General features: G+C 35.8%; 1 protein-coding gene across 2 annotated transcripts in view; it reads right to left on the minus strand.

The window, feature by feature from the left end:
• Positions 1-18,422, minus strand: part of MBD5 (methyl-CpG binding domain protein 5) — a 57,544-nt gene extending 39,122 nt beyond the window's left edge. For both annotated transcript variants that reach the window (XM_068968574.1, XM_068968573.1), the window contains exons 1-4: positions 18,310-18,422; positions 13,440-13,542; positions 12,162-12,342; positions 5,692-7,824 (exon numbers count right to left, since the gene is read on the minus strand). In XM_068968574.1, the coding sequence (XP_068824675.1) occupies positions 5,692-7,824; positions 12,162-12,342; positions 13,440-13,542; positions 18,310-18,422 (2,530 nt within the window). The remainder of the gene's footprint in view (positions 1-5,691; positions 7,825-12,161; positions 12,343-13,439; positions 13,543-18,309) is intronic.
• Between the last annotated feature and the right edge of the window lie 1,001 nt (positions 18,423-19,423).

A 19,423-nucleotide genomic window follows, 5' to 3' on the forward strand; every position in this document is an offset into this window, starting at 1 on the left:
AAAAAAAGTTTGAAAAACACTGCTTTAGGAGGCCTCTCAGTTGCTCAGCTCTGTGGGGGATCATCTATGGAGCTGTTTCAGGAGGCATACTTATCAGACTCTAGTGTGGCAGGTATCCCTGTGGAGTTATGCAGTCCAGGAGCCCTGCTCTAGGGCATATGTGATAAATACTACTCTCTCCTATACCTGTACCCATGGGTCTTGGAGAGAGATTCTGAATTTAGCTCCTACCCCTGGAGTATCTTGGCAACACCTGCAGACTTGTCTAGTTCCATTCTAAATCTATCAAATGGTGAGTTGTTACTCTGACTTTGCCAGAAGTATAATTCTTAGAAAATAACTTTTACTCTACTCTTTCCTTCGTTAGCATTAATGTTGTTTGATAGAAGTTCCGAGAAGGTAGAAGTTTATGATTTATTTAGCAATACATGCACATGGAAATGAAATCTGTTTTGATGACACTGTAGGAATTATGTTTCAGCATTATTTTTAATGAGTCGGATCTTGGTAGAGTTAACTTTACTGCCTAGAATTTGGGTACTTTTAGAGGCTACTACAATGTTTTTAGACCGCTTGATTTTAGTAAATAAAGCTTAGGCATCTCCTTGAGATCTTAAGGATTTATAGTGGTTTTATAAGTGAGCTTAGTGTATAGAATAAAATTCTCCCAATTTGCACACTGGGACAATTTATTTCTTGAAAGGTACAAAATAGATCATTGAATTAGCAAACATATCACACCACTATGAGTTCTGTTATCACTTTTGATTACATAGACTCGATGTCTAAATTCAAACATATTTTAATTCCTTTTTTTGTACACGAGGAAACATTAAACCTGGATTATGTAAACAAAGCAAGTGGTGTAACCCTGATATTAGGAAACCTTCTTAAACAGCAAGACATTGTCTGTTGTAAAAATATCTTACAGCAAAGAAGAAATGGCTCATTTTGCAAAAATTTATCTAAAAGAATAGACATAGATTTTTATCACATAATCAAGAATATAATATAGTTTTGGTATTTGGTTAAAAAGAGCAAAGGGCAACTTTCAACCTAGAAGTCTGTGCATCAATCAGATGAGGAATCTAGGCATTTAAAAACTTGGGTGGAAATACTTTCAATAGCAACTATTGTTAATTCAGTCACAGCCTTAAAGCAATCTTTGCCTTTTTTCACTCTATATAAGTCTACATTAGACAAGAGGCTTACTTCCCTTCAAACGTCCCATATCCTGAGAGAGCTAACATGTACAATAATCCATCCTGAAGTATTTTTATCCCATAACCTTTTTGCAACTATAACCTCAAATGAAGGGAATGACAGTTTCCCTTTCTTTACTGGGATGTTCTAAAAATAAATAAATACAGAGAACAAAAAGCCAAGCTTATATATGAAGTATCCTTTTGTGATCTCTAAGTTTCTTATACCTACCAGTTCAGAGGCTGCACTGAGTTTCAATCAAATGTATTTTGTGCTGAAAAAACACTTTCTTTTCCAGAGTTAAAAAAATATATATATAAATATTCATGAGCATATATTTATTCACAGGTTTATTTATATTCTTGTTAGTCGATGTATATCTTTAAGAGTTAAGGCAAAAAAATGATTGAATCATTTACTCTTTTGGTACAAACCCATACTCTGCCCCTTCACAGGACTTTATTTTCATGTGTTTAGAAGAGCTGATTAAATGTTTATTACCAAAAAATGAGAATATAAAAGGCATTTTAAAGTGAAAAAGTTGTATTTAATGACTTTATCATTTGGAGGAAGGCAAGCTTCAGTTATTAAGTTGGTTAGCAGAATAGTCCAAATCTTTTTGCTTCTTTGAAAACTGTGAAAACCCACAGGGCCATGAAAGGCTGGGTCCTCTGCAAAGGCCCCAGTTACTGGCATGTGTGTTTTTGTTCTGCGGTAAACAGGTGGGCAGCGGTCAGAGGCCTGAGGAGGCACGGTCCTGATGAAATCTGCCCATTAGGGCACTTGGTTTTGAATTCTTCCCTAAACCAAACAACAGGACACATGCTGGAACCACTTAAATGTTGAAATTCAACTAACTTCATAAGCTGAAAATTGCTTTAAATGTATATACGACTGATGGATTTCATAACATACCTGCATTCAGCAGTTTGAATTGGACTGATACTGAGGAACTGATTGGGTTTGGTTGCCAGATCCACCAGAACTTTGTTTTACAACCTGAGGAATGTTACCAAGTATCCTACTGGTCGTTTTCTAAATCTGTTACATGGAAATATTAAACTTCACTTGTAATTTAATAGCCAAAACGTTAATAGAAACCTGTAAACTTTGCAATGCAAAGTGTTCAGAGAGCTTTAATGGAAAGGCAATTTCAAAACACCAAACAGAATTAATAAAACCTATCTTCTAAGTTTTAGAAGTGTTTTCTAAGCATTTCTTATCTTTTATCTGATTTTTTTTTACCATCTTTGCCTTCAATTCTCATATATGAGTTATAATACATTTTAAATATGGACTGGTATTCACATATAGGCCTAGAATATGAATATTTGGGTTGTTTATAATAAAAACCTCTCTATAAAAGAAGTTCTTGAAAATAACCTATCAAGTTTTCAGAGTGATTTCTGGTCTTCAATGAAATCTTACTGTAACATTTTTGAGCTGCTGCTTAGGAGAGTGGAAAAAAGGCACTGGGGTGAGCAGGAGGTATTTGAGCTCTGTTCAGGCTCCACGACCACAAGGAATGCTTGGGCCATGTCACCCGCAGGTGTCTCTCACCTGCACTGTGCTATCAGAACTGGTGTGGCAGGGCTGGCATGGGCAAAGCTGTCTCCTACAAAGGCCTACTGACACTTCACCCACTAGGAAACCAGTTCTTAACTGAGTGAGGCAATACAAAATCATTTACATCAAGGTTACCAAATGTAGTTCACAAATGAGGGGCAGTTCTTTTGATATTGTGGACATTTTATCTGCATTGATACAAATATCCTAGTTATTGTATACTAGGATATCAGAGTCCAGAGAGAGAGGGCAAAATAAGTGACTTTGGTCTAAAAGTGCATCAAAAGTTTACAAACATGGTTTCTAACATGCGTTGATGTGCTTCAATTCACTGTCTTTTGGATATTTTTAAAGATTCGAAGGGGAAAAGAGTATTTTTGACAACTAGATGCTTCCAATGAAGAACTTATGCAGCTGGGAAGAAAATGGATTTTAGGATCAGATGAACCTGAATTCAAATCCTTATTCAATTATGTATGACTTTGGATACTCCAGTTCTCTGAGGCTCAATCTACCCATCTGTAAAATGATAACAAGAACACCTTATATTTTGGAAGACTGTACAAATTAGAAATAATACAGGTAAGTCACCTAGTACATCAGAGGTACTCATGGATAACTAAAAGCAACATTTTAAGGATAAAGTGTGTTTTCTTCTAATGTCTTCCTAGTATGCTAGGAATACTTAGCAAAGCTTGAAGGGAGAGTTATGTCTGTCATCAGCTGTTTCATGTAAATGCCCACCTCTGGTGTTTATTTGATGGATGCTAAGCAATTATCATGACAGTACATTCAGCTGATACAGATCACTGTGTATATAAAAAAATGATATTAGAGACCTCTTTAATAAATCAGCTCATCAAAAGAGCTACATTAGTAAATCTACCCATTTTTATTACCAGCTGCACATCAGATCTATGTACATTAATTAGTATTTAATTTTATTAAGTTTAATACTTTAAAAAATTCTAACTGACCTAGATTTTTATCAAGCATATGTTTTCTGTTATCTTACACATGATTGGTCACATCCACATCATTATTAGACATTTATTCTCATCCCTTTTAGCTATTTATATGCTAACACTTTCCTTGTATTAATAAAATTTCAACATATGTGTTTCAACAATCCCAGCACTGGCAATCCAGATCTGATGTTTTACAGAGGCATGGAACAAGAAAATACATGTCTAAGACTATATAAAATAAGTCTAAACTTGACAATCAGAAGAAACAAGAACATAAATAAACGTCGGTCTTTTCCATTATAGATAAATTAAAATACATCATTAATAAAATACGTACACTTTGCAATATGAACTTAGACCTGAAACAAAGTAAGTTGAGGTAAGGGGTATCAAAATTTAAAAATATAATACAATGAGACAAACAATGTCTCATCCAAATGATTGAAGCTATGCTTAATAAATATAGTGTATTTTTAAATAGTTACTGACTTTATGTAACTTAAATCTGCTAAATGCATAAGATTAAAATTTCATTTATTTGAGATTATCTAAAAAGAAACATGAGTCACTGAGAAGCTGGAAGCCCCTTTGGAATAAGTATCCTGTTAAACACATAATAGCTTCATGAGATTTCTTAGACTATCAAGAAGGCACTAATCATTTCAACTATCTTTTTCACCTTATATTCTTTTTAACACAAGAGGTCAATGAACAGTTCTTCATTAAATACTGACATCAAACATAACACATAACAGAAGTTGTGGAGAATGGCAGGTATAAGTAGTGACATCAGGAAGGAAAACACTTGATTTTACTATCAACAACAAAGACATGTAGGTCATAATGCCTTTCTAGCATGGTGATATAACAGTCTATATACAACCACACAATAGCTTACTATTAAAAGCCTCAGCAGTTTTCTCACTTCCAGTAGTAATCTGGTTTTAAAAGCCCACTGTTTTCATATCTGAGTAATACCGTCTCTATATTCATTTTTTATTTCCACCTTGTCATTTCCCACCAATCTCTCAAATCATTATTGTTGGATTCTGGGTATTTCTAATATTCTTATGGTCAAATTTTCAGATGTCTCCATGAATTTATCTCTGTTGTGCTTCTTTAAATTTTTTTTATAGCAATTTCTGAGGACTCTACTGAACAAAATACAGTTCTTTCTAATGTGTCTACTTTCAAATAAATCTGTCTCCACTAATAGCAGATAATGAGATACTAATGGTTTAGCTCTACAAGAAAACTGCAAAATAATTTCAAGATCAAAAATTCTGGAAATCAGGTTTTCAAGCCTTTTTTATTAGAAAACTTAAATTATTACCTTTTTAAAAAAGGAAGTAGCCAATATCCATTTTTGAATTTTTTTCAAACAAATAGTAATGAGGGATAGCAAACTAGGATAAGAAAACACATTAGAAGACAGCTTTCTACTTCATACAACTTCTAGTTAACTCTTCCTATTCATTCACCTATTTCTGGTCAGCAGCAAGAACAAAAAAATATCCATTTATTTTTGCCTCTTTTTTGGATTTTCCAAGGTGAGCTTCATTTACCTGAATACAAACACAAGCTAGGGGAAACGGCTTTTATATTGGCATTGACCAAGTACATGTCTCAATAACCAGGAAATCCTGCCTTCTATGGCTTCTTTCGTAGTTTAGAGTCCAATGGTTATTGAACCAACTGAAAGTCGAATGAAATTCAAAACGACAGATTGACAACGAATAACGGAAACACATGGAATCCTCTTGGTTGTTATTTTTTTTTCTAAGAGACAAATCCCTAGCATTCTGTAAATAAAATTATAAATACTAAAGAAATGATGAGAATTTCACATCGGGGAAAGGATCATTTCTTATCATAATAAATATTTTGGTACAAATTTTAAAAAAACGTATAAAAGTTTAGTACCTTTGGGTACTTTTTTCTAATAAAACCATACCTGCTTCAGAACTTGTTTGATTATAGCTGCTAACAATGCTGTTTGGTATCACTGGAGTGGAGGACGTTGAAATTCTTGACTGAGGTGGATTGGGATGTAATGAATTTCCTAAAGCCATGCCCGACTGACTGAGCATCCCACAGTTCCCGCTAGCCTGAATCTGATTTATTAAACCTGTAAGATGGTGGTTTGGGACTGGACTGTTACTGTGAACAAAGTTAGTGTTTGCATTGTGGCAGTGCACGGCTTCCCCTCTTAAAGGTATGCTCTGTGTCAGTGAATTCTGAAGAACACTGGAGTTCATACTGGGATCTGTGAAATGCAGCTGGTTAGCAGAGCAAGGCAAAGCAGTATTTGAGCCCCCACAACCCGGGGTACTATTGCTACTCAAGTGAGAGCTTTGACAACTCATAGACTGTAGTAACTGAGACATTGAACTGATGGGAAACGACCCCTGACCCTGCTTCCTTAGCAAGTCGGGTCCGGGTTTAGGAACTGCAGAACTATCCATTTGAGACTGTCTGAGCAAACTCAACACTGTGGTAGGCGGCTGTTTTCTTTTCCGCAATGAGTCTTTTTGCTGAGACATCAGCTTATCTCTTAGTGCTGCTCGACCACTTTGCCCTTCACCTGATGGGAGAAGCATGTTGGCAGGAGGAGGGAACATGGTGTTTAAAGTGCTATGTCCTTCAGTGTTGCCACTGCCAGCAACAGCTCCAGAATTGCTACTGCTGCTACTGTTGTTACCAGCAAGTTTGTTTTGATTTGCTAGCTGTGCTTTGGCTGCTGCTGAGAGTAAACTACTTGCTGGAAAGGAGGCAGCATTGTGCTGGTTCAAGATCTGATTTAAAGGCATTCCCAGCAAACCAGGCTGACTCTTTACAGAACTTCCGGCAGATGCAGTAGGAAAAGCTGCACTGCTTGGGGGATTTAGTACATTACTCATTCCAGCAATTAATGGGTTAGGGATATCCTTGTACTGATGATGTCCATCGGACTTGGTAGAAGGGCTTGATGGCATTGATGGCCTTGGGGACCCTATTGTTGACCTTGGTGACCTGGGTGGAACCTTAATACCACTGCAATTGGCCTGGGGTCCTAGAGGTGGCATCATGAAATTTCCGTGATCTGATGATGTGGAAGATGAGCGTGATCTTTGGGGCGATGCCTCAATCCTTCCAATTCCAGTCCCCATCATGTGCACTGGGGATGTCACTGGAGAAGGGGACAGGGAGGTTGAAGCTGAATGCTGAACTCTTTGTACATGACTCCCATGATTCATATGACCAGGTTTTACGGTTGGCAAAGGGAGATTACTTGGCAAAGGAACAACAGCAGGAGGCATGCTTACATTCATCACAGGTACCTGAGAGTGGACATTTGAATGGAAACTAGTTGGATTAATGATAACAGGGTTCTGATTCACCGGTTTACTAGGAATAGGGTCAAGAATGCCAAGTGGATCTTTCTCAGATGTTAATGGCTTTTTCTGAAGAGCACAAGAAGGTGGAGGAGGGGGAGGTGGGCCTTGGGGTGGTTTGTGGTGAAACATTGCTCGTGGTATTTCCATATTAGTTGAAAAATTACACATTGGTTTTTTCATTACTGGACTCTTTGTAGTCAAGGTTGGGGAAAGAGGTATATTAGTCCTTCCAGCCATTGCACAGGATGACTGTACAGGAGAACCATGTAGCATTACTGAAGGTGGAGAAAGAGGAGTCCTATTCAGGTGAATAGGACTAGAATTGGGAGCTCCGTGAAAACCAGGATTACTTCTTGTGAAGACATCAGGGCTTCCAAGTGGGTCAGTCCTTGGTGAGATCGAGCCGTCTCCATATATCTGGGAACCTGACGATGCGGGGCTGGGCAGGCCTCCATGGCTGCCACGGAATGGAGACTTCTGTCCATGCTCATTGCTGCCCAATCTCTGCCGGGGGTAGACAGGGTGGAGTTCCTGTTGCTGGCTTCCAGGCAGTTCTTGTACATATAGTCTTCCCATGGTGTTTGATGATCCAATCATTAACTTGAAAGGATTCTTACAATCAGGCATTACAGAATTTGTAATTCCTTCATGTGACTTATTTCTTACAGATCTTGGAGTTGCTGCCCGTGAAGGTACTACTGGAGTTGCATCTGATGTGAAAGAGAGAGAAAAAAAAAGTCTGTTAGTAGTCTCAATCCTTTTGCGTGAAAGTGGAGGAAGGGAAGAAAGGAGAAAATGAGGAAGGAAGGGCATCTGGAAAAAGAAATTTGCAAATAGAAACTGTGACTCTGCAATAAAAAAATAAAAAGGTTTGTATTCTACAATAAATTCTGTCTGAAAAAAATGCACATTATTCTTCCTTAGTTGACCAAAGGTTCTCAATAACTGCACATTATGCTTGTTTACCTCCTATCTGTTGAGAAAGGATGGGGCTCTGAATCTGTATATACAGACATTAGTCATTCTAATAATGTTTATCATATGTGAAATCAAGATTGACAGCCCAGATGGAAATGATAACGTTATTATCATTTGGATTTGGATTTTTTCAAGAATACAGTTACAAGAGAAAATTGTAATCTGTCTGGCATACTATTTTCTTGGATGACTTAAATGAACTGCCATTTTCACCAGAAAATTTTTTACCTTAAAAATGTTTCTATAAACCTCCACAAGACAGCTACAAAAACTCTTTCTTATCCCAACATTTTCACTGTGACAGTAAAAGAGTCTTAATTTTTGTGAATTAAGTAAACAGGATTCTGAATCTTTTATAAAGGGAGCGATAACAACAGTAAATACAGTTAAGTTAAACAATCATGCTAACTTCACATCAAGTTGGTAATATTGTAACACTTTAATTACTTTACCCTTAATCAGTCATTGTTGTAAAAACAGCCTTTATCAACCAACTTTGGTAAAAGATTGCAATTCTTTTATTAGGGTAGAATTCTTATGCAAAATTTAGTCAGAGTGCAACCATCTTCAGTACTGGGTTCCAACTGAGTATTCTCTTTTTAGAGTGCATTGCTCCCTTGCTGGTTTTTTGGAATCCCTTCAGTTCTTTCGGAGATCAGACAGAATACAGGCAACAAAAGCAAGCTGGTTCATCATACAGAATTTTCATTCAATCATGTCAGAATTCTAGTTTTAAGTTTTTTTAGTCCCTAAAGATGTTTAACTATTTTATAAAGTTGTGACTTCTAAAACTGGGGTGGCAGATAAAATTAGCTTCATATGCCAATTCTCATCAACTGGTGGTGGCTGCTTACAGAACTGTGCTGAAAAGGATGCTGAGCTCTAGCTGGGCTGCATGAGAAAATGCCAATGATTCTATTAGGGGCACAGGACATGGGAGTGGTACTGTTCACATTATATACTGGCCATCCCAATTCTGAGACCTACAGCATATCAGCAAGTATACTCGGATTCATTTGCAATCAGAGGTATATTTACTTGAATGGATAATTACACATTTAAGATAAATATACTTCTACTTGCTGGGTACTATACAGGTTGAATCATAATGTAACAATTTCTGAGACAGTGGTTTTCAACCTGGATAAATAGAAGTCTTGATAGGTTACAATTAAGAAGTAAAAGAATGCAGTGAACATATATATTTTTCTTGGGAGGTGTGGGCTTTTTGTTTCTGGCATGGTAGAGATTCTTTGATAGAATGATTTCTGGACAATACATGAAAATTAAAAGAAACAATCATATAAGAGAATTGCAGTAGATAATTTCAATTGAAATCTTTTTTTTGTTAAAGAAAGTTTTAAAGTTGGTAATCAAGGAAATAACACATGAAAATGTCTGGGGCACTAAGCATGGCATTCAGTGAGAACAGAGCTGTCTCTATTAATATCACTAACATCATTACAGGATTGACTGTGTCCTCTTCAGTAATAAAACAACCAAATTGTGTCTTTTCTTGTTTATTTATATAGCCATCTATAGTTCAATAAGAAATATAGACATTGGCATTTTTATATTCAACAGAATTTAGAAAGGAGCTGATGTTCAGAAAGGATTTCTTCCCTACTGGCGAAAAATAGTTACCATTTAAAAAATAACAGTAATATTAAATAAGTAAAAGCCATGCTGCTGTTATGTGGTAGTAAGGAATTAAAGTATTACAAGAGTTGGGAAATGTAAATGCTGGGCACCCAATGAGTGCTTTCCTGTATATCAAATAGACTTTTTGAAAGAGATAAGTTACATGTTTTATGTACGTAAAAAAAAGACAGGTGAAAACTACTGAGCCTTCTTAATCCTTAATTATTTAAATCCTAACCTTTTAATATAGTTTAACATTTAAAAATTGAAATAAATGCTGTATCTGAAGCTGGTAAAAGAGTAGAAATTAATCCAATCAAGTATGTAGTTTTAAAAGGAGATGGAGCTATACCTTATATGCCTATACTAATTTAATTAAATATTTATCTTTAATTTCATTAATGAAACTAGAATGTATAGAATATGACAAAGGACCTAGATCAAGATTCTGCTTCAGTCATTAAAAAGGCAACAAGGCAGACTCTGTAGGCAGGGCTGAAACTGCTATGATGTGAAGTGAGAACAGCAGTAAATATGAGTACGTGCAAACACATGTGCAAGGTACAGTGTGAAAATGAAAACATACTTACATGAAGGTGGCAGGACAATGGTAAATTTTAAATAGCTTTTTACTATTAAATGTTTTTAAGTTGTTGCAATACCTTTTAATTTAAAAAATGTAGCTTGTTAAAAGAAAGAGAAAAATTCACTATTTTTTTCTTACATACCTTAGTGGAGCAATTTTTCTGATCATTCCTGTTAAAGTTTAAAGGTTAGTTTAAAGGTAATAGGGTTACTGAAGAGGAGCTCTCTGCTAATAATTGCCAAATTTGTCTCTCCCTGCCCTCTTCACAGAATTCTAGGAGTGACCTGTATGGTATCATAACTGCTTCTCTTTGTATCTAAAGCTATCAATAATTTGGCCCCAATTTACTTATGCAGGTTTAATTTTCCACTTGTGTCACATTAGTCTCCACCGCATTCCTTAACTATTCCATAGTTGCTCTGGACAAGAATTTTATTTTCCTTATATGCCTAAATCCTACTATTTCCCAGGGCTGGTTCAAATCTGAGTTCTACAATGAAGCTTTCTGATCACTGCAGGTTACACTCCTCATCCCTATTTTTTTAACTATGCAGAGCAATGTTACTTATCTTTCACAAACAAATGCTTTGGTGTTCAGCCATATTTTATCCAGAATTACTTACTATTCAAGTGTTAACTGTAATATTTTGGAGAGTTCCTATTCTAGCCCTTACGAAGAAAAATTCCTCAGCCTCAAAGTATAATTCCACAAATTACATATGAATCATAAAGGGAAAATGTACCTCAATAATGGACATAACTTCAACCAAGCAATCAAACTTGATGTCATCAATATGGGATAAACTGCCATTATGTGCTTCCTAATGAAGACATAATATTGCCTATGCAGTATTCCTACCAAATTGTGTTTAACTTCAATAAAAATATAAGGAAGCAATCAGGCAATTCCAAATTGAGGAACATCTATAAAACTGGCCTAGACTCTTAAAAAATATCAGTGTCATGAAAGATTTAAAAAGACTGGGGAACCAGTGTAGATTAAGGAAATAAGACAACTAATTACAGTTGCATCATCTTTGCATTCTGCATTAAAAAGAGACTGGGTTGAAAAAAGCTATAAGAATATTATTAGGATAACTGGAGAAATCTGAATATAGACTGCATATTAGATAATACTATTATATCAGTTTTAAATTTCCTGAATGTGATAATTAGACTGTGGTTTATGTAAGAGAACATCCATGTGTGTTGAAATACTTATGGGTGAACTGTCACAATATCTGTAGCTCCTGAAACAAAATATTAATTGGTAAGTCTAGGGTGTTTAATGAATTATTTATGTAATTTTTCTGCAGCTTTGAAATTTTGTAAAATTGAAAGCATGTGTGCATGCATGTGTTGGATGGAGGTGTAAAAAGTTCCTGGCAAGGTGATTTCTGGTAGTAGGTATTCAATATACAGCTAATATGACTCAATAATACTGCTAGTTCTTGACAACATTGCTAGCTGTATTTGTGGACTACATATTCCAATTCAGCCCTAGGAAAAAGGCTATATTTGTTTCTTAAAAACCAATGACACTTTCTCTTTGCTTAGCTCAGCTCTATGTACCTTCATAGTATTTGTAGGTGCTATTCAGTGTTTATTCTGCTCATTTAACTAAATGACTTGGATAGGGTATTTTCGGAGACAACTTCATGGGAATTTTTCAGAACTAATTATCAATTGTAGTGAAAAGATAAAACATACATAATTTTAAATGCATTGTATGTGGTTGAAAAGTGGACTCAGAAAATGCTTGGCAAGGTGGTTTCTAGTGACTCCTTCTCCAGGAGAGGAGTCGGGGAGGAAAATTCCTAAACCCTTCGCCATATTACATACTTGTTCCTCCTCCGGGACTGGTGAGCACCAGAGAAGGGTGTGGGGTTTCCATGCTTTTATGAAGTGTGGCCACTGCAATGATTTTTCTTTTATGTATGCATAGCTTTGTGACATCTTCATCTGCTTTAACATCTTCTGCAGTTCTTTGTTTCACAGCAGCTCCAGGATCAAAATTAAACACCTGGAAAAAGCACAGCCTTTGTTTAAAATATGTCTGCAAAAATATTAAGTAAAAAGATCCCCTTGTTAAAAAAAAAGAAGTTCTGCATAGATTAACCCATATATCTGAAGAAAACTTTCTCAAGTTTTTAAATTTAAGAAAAGGAACTTTATATATAATGTAATAAATACCTTCTACTAAACTTATGGTTTTTAGTGGCAGGGAAAATAATGAAAATTATTCTAATTCTATGACAGCCAAGATAAATACATGAAAAAGTATAGTATCTGATAATGTTCCCAATTTTAGGTACTTCCTGCTGTTACAACAGTACAAAAAACATATAAAATACAGTTAAAACCCCTAAAATCTGACATTGCTACATGCTAGTTATTTTCTTTGGCTTTATTTTATTGCTATATTAATATTACCTTTTTACTGATTTTTAAAAAATCTACTACTCTATTTAAAAAATATTTATTGTATATATACATATATGCTGTTTCAAGTGCTTTTTCTTGAAAAGGTGACACAAATAAAAAAGAAAAAGTTGTCTATTGATCTTTAGTTCTGAGATTAGCACTATTGTAGGTATTTGCAGAATAATGACCTGTGTCTATAGTATATATTTATAATCATTTAAAATGATTTTGCTTTTTACCTTGCAAAAGAGTAAAACAGTTTCACTTTTGGCTAGAAAGGTTCAGCTTTGTGATTTTAGAAATATTTGTGGCAGATTTATCAACACCAGTGCTAAAAATAACACTGCCGACTGAGCAGTAAGGAAAGAAAATAGTGCACTATTAAAGAGTGAGCATGGGTATAGCTCTAAGAAAAAGGTGCAAAAGAGGTGTTTTTTTTTTTTGCAAAAGAGATTTTGATGAAATATTTAGTAGGAATATAGGTTTGTCACCTTTGAAAATGACTCTTGGACTTGAACTATTTTCCACAATTTTTACGCATTCCAAAATGCATGCAAAAGGTATCTAACTTAAGACTTTAAAATGCATATATGATTGGAGAAGTAATATAAAAATGAAATGCCAAATGAGAAAAGCAAACATATGAAACACCTAAAAAATAAAAAACTGCTGATACATCTATTGCAAAATGGTTACCTTGGGAAGAATAAGAGGACATTCCAAGCCACACTTGCATGTTCCGTCTGTAAGCAGGTATGTTTTAACCTGCTCCAAGCAAGATAACAAAGACCCACTGGGACTGTAAAAATAGTTTAAAAAAACATCAGGAAATAATTCTGACTGCACATATTACATGAAAAAAAGGCATAATTTATAGTCTTACTGTCCTTCACAGGATATTTTCCTACTAAGGAAAAGCATTTTCTTTGTCAATATTATGTTAGCTACTAAATTATAGCCTTTAACACTATTGCTCTTTCTTTTGAACCAAAATATTTCTCAGAAAAATACAGATCTTCATAGAAAAGCAAAAGTACTTTGACAACTGAGAGCAGAGTAAGGATGAGAAAAATGATATTCTTAAAAAAGTGTAGGTAAGAAAGGAACAAGAAAACTACAAGAAAGTAATCATTATCATTTTGAACCAGAAGATCTATTTTGAAAGCTGTTTGGAGAAAAACTGAAATTTAGGAATGTGTTGGCGGTCAAACCAGAAAGTCCCTAAGTCTACGAAAGTTTGGGCTGACAAGTTCTTTCCTTTAATCTTGCAGCTCTAGGACCAAGTTGTCCCTCTGTAAAAACAAGTCTCTCTTGTTTCTCCCTCATTCATGTGTTTCTTTGAATATAGATCAGTGTTGCCAAGCTCAAATTCTAGTGAAGAGCCAAGGTGGACTGATAAGGATGGGGAACTCGAGGAAACAGTTTTAGGTGGCAGAAAGGTGCCTGCAGGCCTTGCAGCTGGTGACTGGGTAGTGCTCTCAATGTTACTACTCTTTGGGTGACAGAAGTCAGTATTACGTGATTACTGATCAAATTTAAGTCTATACATTAGGTACTAATTCAGATGACAGGTTAAGTCTTTAATGTTTATTTACATGAGGATTAGTTTAAAATGGGCAATTTTTATCTTAGGACTTTCATTATTAATGTATCAATCTTACAACCTGCATATATATTATGTTTTGACTATTATTATATACTTTTCATTCAAGAATATCTTTTATTTATGACTATTTACCAAAACTTTCACTTAATGCCTTGTGATAAAATTTCCAGCAACAATACTCTCCATTTTGTAAGCAGAGCATTACACTACTTGTTGTCATTGTTCAGTCGCCTAGTTGTGTCTGACTCTTTGCGACCCCATGGACTGCAGCATGCCAGGCCTCCCTGTCCCTCACCATCTCCTAGAGTTTGCCCAAGTTCATGTTCATTGCATCAGTGATGATGTCCAGCCATCTCATCCTCTGACACTATCTTCTCCTTCTGCCCTCAATCTTTCCCAGCATCAGTCTGTTCTCATTAGATGACCAAAATACCGGAGCTTCAGGGTCACTATCAGTCCTTCCAGTGAATATTTGGGGTTGATCTCCCTTAAGACTAACAGGTTTGATCTCCTTGCTGTCCAAGGGACTTTCAGGAGTCTTCAAGCAACACAGTTTGAGGGCATCAATTTTTTGACATTCTGCCTTCTTTAAAGGTCCAGCTCTCATAACTGTATGTGACCACTGGGGAAACCACAGCCTTGACTATACAGATCTTTGTCTGCAGAGTAATGTTTCTGCTTTTCAGCACACTGTCTAAGTCTGTCATCACTCTGCTGCCGAGAAGCAATCAATGAACTTCTGATTTCATGGCTGAAGTCACCGTTCACAGTGATTTTGGAGCCCAAGAAGAGGAAATCTGTTACTACTTCCACCTTTCCCCCTTCTATTTGCCATGAAGTAATGATGGCAGATGCCATGATCTTAGTTTTTTTTTAGTATTTAGTCTTAAGCTGGCTCTTTCACTCTCCTCCTTCACCCTCATCAAGAGGCTCTTTAGTTTTTCTTTGCTTTCTGCCATTAGAGTGGTATCATTGGCATATCTGAGGTTGCTGATATTTCTCTTGCCTATCTTGATTCCGGCTTGTGACTCATCCAGCCTGGCATTTCTCATCAGTGCTCAGCATATAGGTTAAACAAACAGGGTGACAGCAGACAGCCCTGTCCTACTCCTTTCTTGATCTTGAACCAATCAGTTGTTCCATACAGGGTTCTAACTGTTGCTTCTTGACCCATAAATACGTTTCTCAGGAGACAGGTAAGATGGTCTAGTGTTCCCATCTCTGTAAGAGCTTTCCAGTTTGCCATAATCCACAGTCAAAGGCTTTAGGGTAGTCAATGAAACAGATAGAGGTTTTTCTGAAATTCTCTTGCTTTCTCTATAGTCCAATGAATGTTGGCAATTTGATCTCTAATTCTTCTTTTCTAAACCCAGCTTTAACATTTGGAAATTCTTGGTTTGCTAAAGCCAAGCTTGCAAGATTTTAAGCATGACCTTACTAGCATGGGAGATAAGTGCAACTTGTCTGATGCTTAGCACATTCTTTGGTACTACCCTTCTTGGAAACTGGGATGAGGATTGACCTTTTCCAGTCAATCTTTTACACTGCTTTTTACAGATCTTTTACACTACAGGTGTAGACTATTCTGCTTCTACAAAAATACAGGTAGTAGTTTGGTGTCTATAAATAAACCTGCTTTAGAATGAAACTCATATTTTATTTATGGACAACCATATAAATGACTTAGGCATGTAGAAAAATCACAATTAAAACCCTCAACTTTGTTAACTCATTCATTTATCTGGGCTAACACTTTTTTCCAGATGATATGCAAAGAATAAGAATTCCCATATTACAGATTGGAGTTCCACCCAATGGGAGGGCCAGCAGGGTGTTTTTGGAGGTCTGGTAGCTTTGATAAAACAAAATCACTAGTTATCATATGAAGAATTCAAGAATATTGTGAAAAAAAACTGCCTCATGTGTTACGGTTAAAGAAAGTCTATGAATGAATCCTAAAGGATTTAACTGTAAATTAAACTTGAATACAAGAATTCCTGAATTCTATATTAGAGTACTCCAGACACTTTAGAAACACTTCCTCTCAGTCAGTCAGTTGGGTTCTTTCCTTCAGTTGCAGCTCTTTAATTAACTTTTGGGAGTAATAATTAACATAAAAATAGTTAAAAGTCTTATGGCATAGATAAAGCTTAGAAGATTGGAAGCAGGTGGGAAATTTAATGTGCAGCCTCAATGCCACCCTGAGGCAGGAACAGCTTGAAACTAACCTAAAAATTATAAGCAAACTACACATTGCAAAGGGAGCCATAGAAGGAGGGCTAGCCTCTTATATACGTTCAAGTGGTAAGTTAACCAGTTACACATACACATGAATCAAACCTATGCTGGGCTGAATTTATCTGAAGGTGTTTTAGCTTATCTGGCAAAGTTAGTTTCCAAAATAATCCCTAGTGTGCAGATTTGGGTTGGGAGAATTCAAACTAACTCATACTAACAGTTAAGTCTACCCAGACTTGGGATGTCATGAGCAAGACAACCGACAGACTTCGAGACTTACTTTGCCCTAACTCTCAGCAACCTAAAAAGCCGATTTACTTTTCACAGGGAGAAAGAAGAAACAAAACAAAATCAAAACAAATGAACTGAAATTATCAAGATTTTTAGAGTTAACTGCTCTTAGTTGTAAATACATAATATTTGCTCCTTACAGACTAGAACAACTGTAAACAGGAACACAACACCGGTATCTTGCTACATTACACTGATGAAGTATTCCTGGAAGTTTGGCAACGGGATTGGCAACAGAAACACTTTGGGAGAGTTAACCCACGTGTCCTCCTCCATCTAATCTTCAATGGGGTGAGCTCCACATTCCCTGCTTCCTTATCCCTTCACTTAAACATAGAGCACCTCCTACATATTACAGAAGTTAGAAAAGACGTTCAAGAGAATTTCAGCTGGCCATTAAGTTTACCTCAAGAAATAACTTCTACCAAACAAACGAATCCAGGACAGGATCTGAACTGACTTCTGAGATGTTATAGTATGAAATTGTTTGGGTATGTATCATGGGAAATTCCTCATTTATATAAATAAAGCTTTGCACAAACAAGAATTCCACTGAAGCTGAGATACAAATAAAAGTAATACTGATGAACTGAAAGCAACATAATTAATCTAATGAGGCAATGTGATATCTTTTAAAAAGTTCTCTTCATCATAGCTTTTTAAAAATTTACATCACAGAGAAAGATTTAAGGTATCCTACTCACATATTTACCAATAAACTACAAAGTAAGGAACTTAGGTGCCGATTATTTAATAATAAGACTAAAAGTTCTTGCCAACAGTTATTTCATTCAACTTGTTCAACATAACAAAGACCATCAAAATTTAAAAGAACAGGTATTTACATGTAATCTGTATGATTTTTACTTGTGAGATGACTCCATCATGACTTTTTCTTTTTTATTATTATATGCAGGGAATAGATTAAAAACTGCACAGAAAAAACAGGTAAATTATTTTTAGTTAATATCAGGCATTAAGAAACTGGTAATTGAAACTGCCTATAGAGAAAAACACAACCTTACATCAGAGTAGCCAGCGGAAGCACTATGAAGGACAATAATATTGTCAGGAGACATCGGGTCTATTTTCAGTATTTTACATTCTCCTGCGAATGTGGTAATGACGCTCATGGGTTTCTTTTAGAAATCTTCATCTTTTTCTTTATCCTTGTTAGAGAGATAAGCAGGGCAACACTTTATATAAACACAAATAATGCATAAAAATCCTCTCTTGTAACCTAAGGTAGGTTTTATATTGCAAAATAATATAAATAAAAACACTTAATACTTCCAGCACAAAGATCATTTATTCAAATTGATTTGAGGTGCTACCAGTCACAATATTTTACGTTCTCAGAGGAACAGGCTGTACCTTCTTTATCTGGTGGCTGCAAACTTGGAGATAATGCAGGTAATAGGAAGGGCTCACCTGATGTAAAGCACTCCATTTTGATCCACACGACGCTGCCAACCCACAGGAACTTGTATAGCTGGAAGACCTCCATCCTTGTCCCCTCCGTCACACTCCTTGCCTCCATTCATTTTCTGTGTCTGCTTAGGACTCCCCAAAGATATCAGCAATAAGATGATGTCCTTGTATTACAGGGCATCGTGGCCTTCAAAAATGGCCAATGCAGCACAGTTTCCCCCAGACTGTACAAAATGCATTGGGAAGCTTCAGCTCAGTTTGGAACCAAGTCCTTGAAATCTGCCATTGTAGAAAAAATCAGTTTCCCATTATAATCTACATTAAATAACCAATATTTAATGCCTAAGGATGGTCTACATGGGTAAAAACAAGTGCTTCTGACTAAAGAAAATCATATTCAGCAATGCTGGTACCTTTCTGAAGTGGGAGAGGGGAGGAGTGTAAGTTTTTAGTTCAACATTTTGTCTTGAACCTTCATGTTGGACTAAAAGAACCTCTATTGTTTAGAAACTGGTCTCATTTTTACAGTGTGAGTCAGTTAATATTTTCAGGTACTACCCGCCTTTATAGGCCACATTCTTTAAAGTTTCTCTTCATCTTCCAATCTGAATCCAAGATGTTGCAGGTTGGTTCATCTGATGTTTTCATGTCTTCAAAATTCTAATAAGGTAGCCTGAAACACATATAAATATGTAAATACTATATTTAATAATGAAAAACTGAGAAGCTGCACACTTTTATTTTTATTTATTTATTATTTTTATTTTTTAAATTTATTTATTAAAAATTTTTTTATTTTTACTTTATTTTACTTTACAATACTGTATTGGTTTTGCCATACATTGACATGAATCCGCCACGGGTGTATATGAGTTCCCAATCCTGAACCCCCCCTCCCAGCTCCCACCCCATATCATCTCTGCACACTTTTAAAAATGGAATAAACTGGTAAGTGTAGCAGGCCATTTTGATGTCCTCTGCTGTCAAAATCACATGTCAAAGTCAACTTTTCTTCTTCCAGCTTGATCTACTTACTCCAGATCAACTAGTCTGCTGGCTCTTCAACACATGTAGCTTTCTAATTACTAGAGACAGGCTCATAACCATGGCATTA

This window comes from Capricornis sumatraensis, chromosome 3 (assembly GCF_032405125.1).
Source record: "Capricornis sumatraensis isolate serow.1 chromosome 3, serow.2, whole genome shotgun sequence".
In the NCBI taxonomy this organism is placed as follows: Eukaryota; Metazoa; Chordata; class Mammalia; order Artiodactyla; family Bovidae; genus Capricornis; species Capricornis sumatraensis.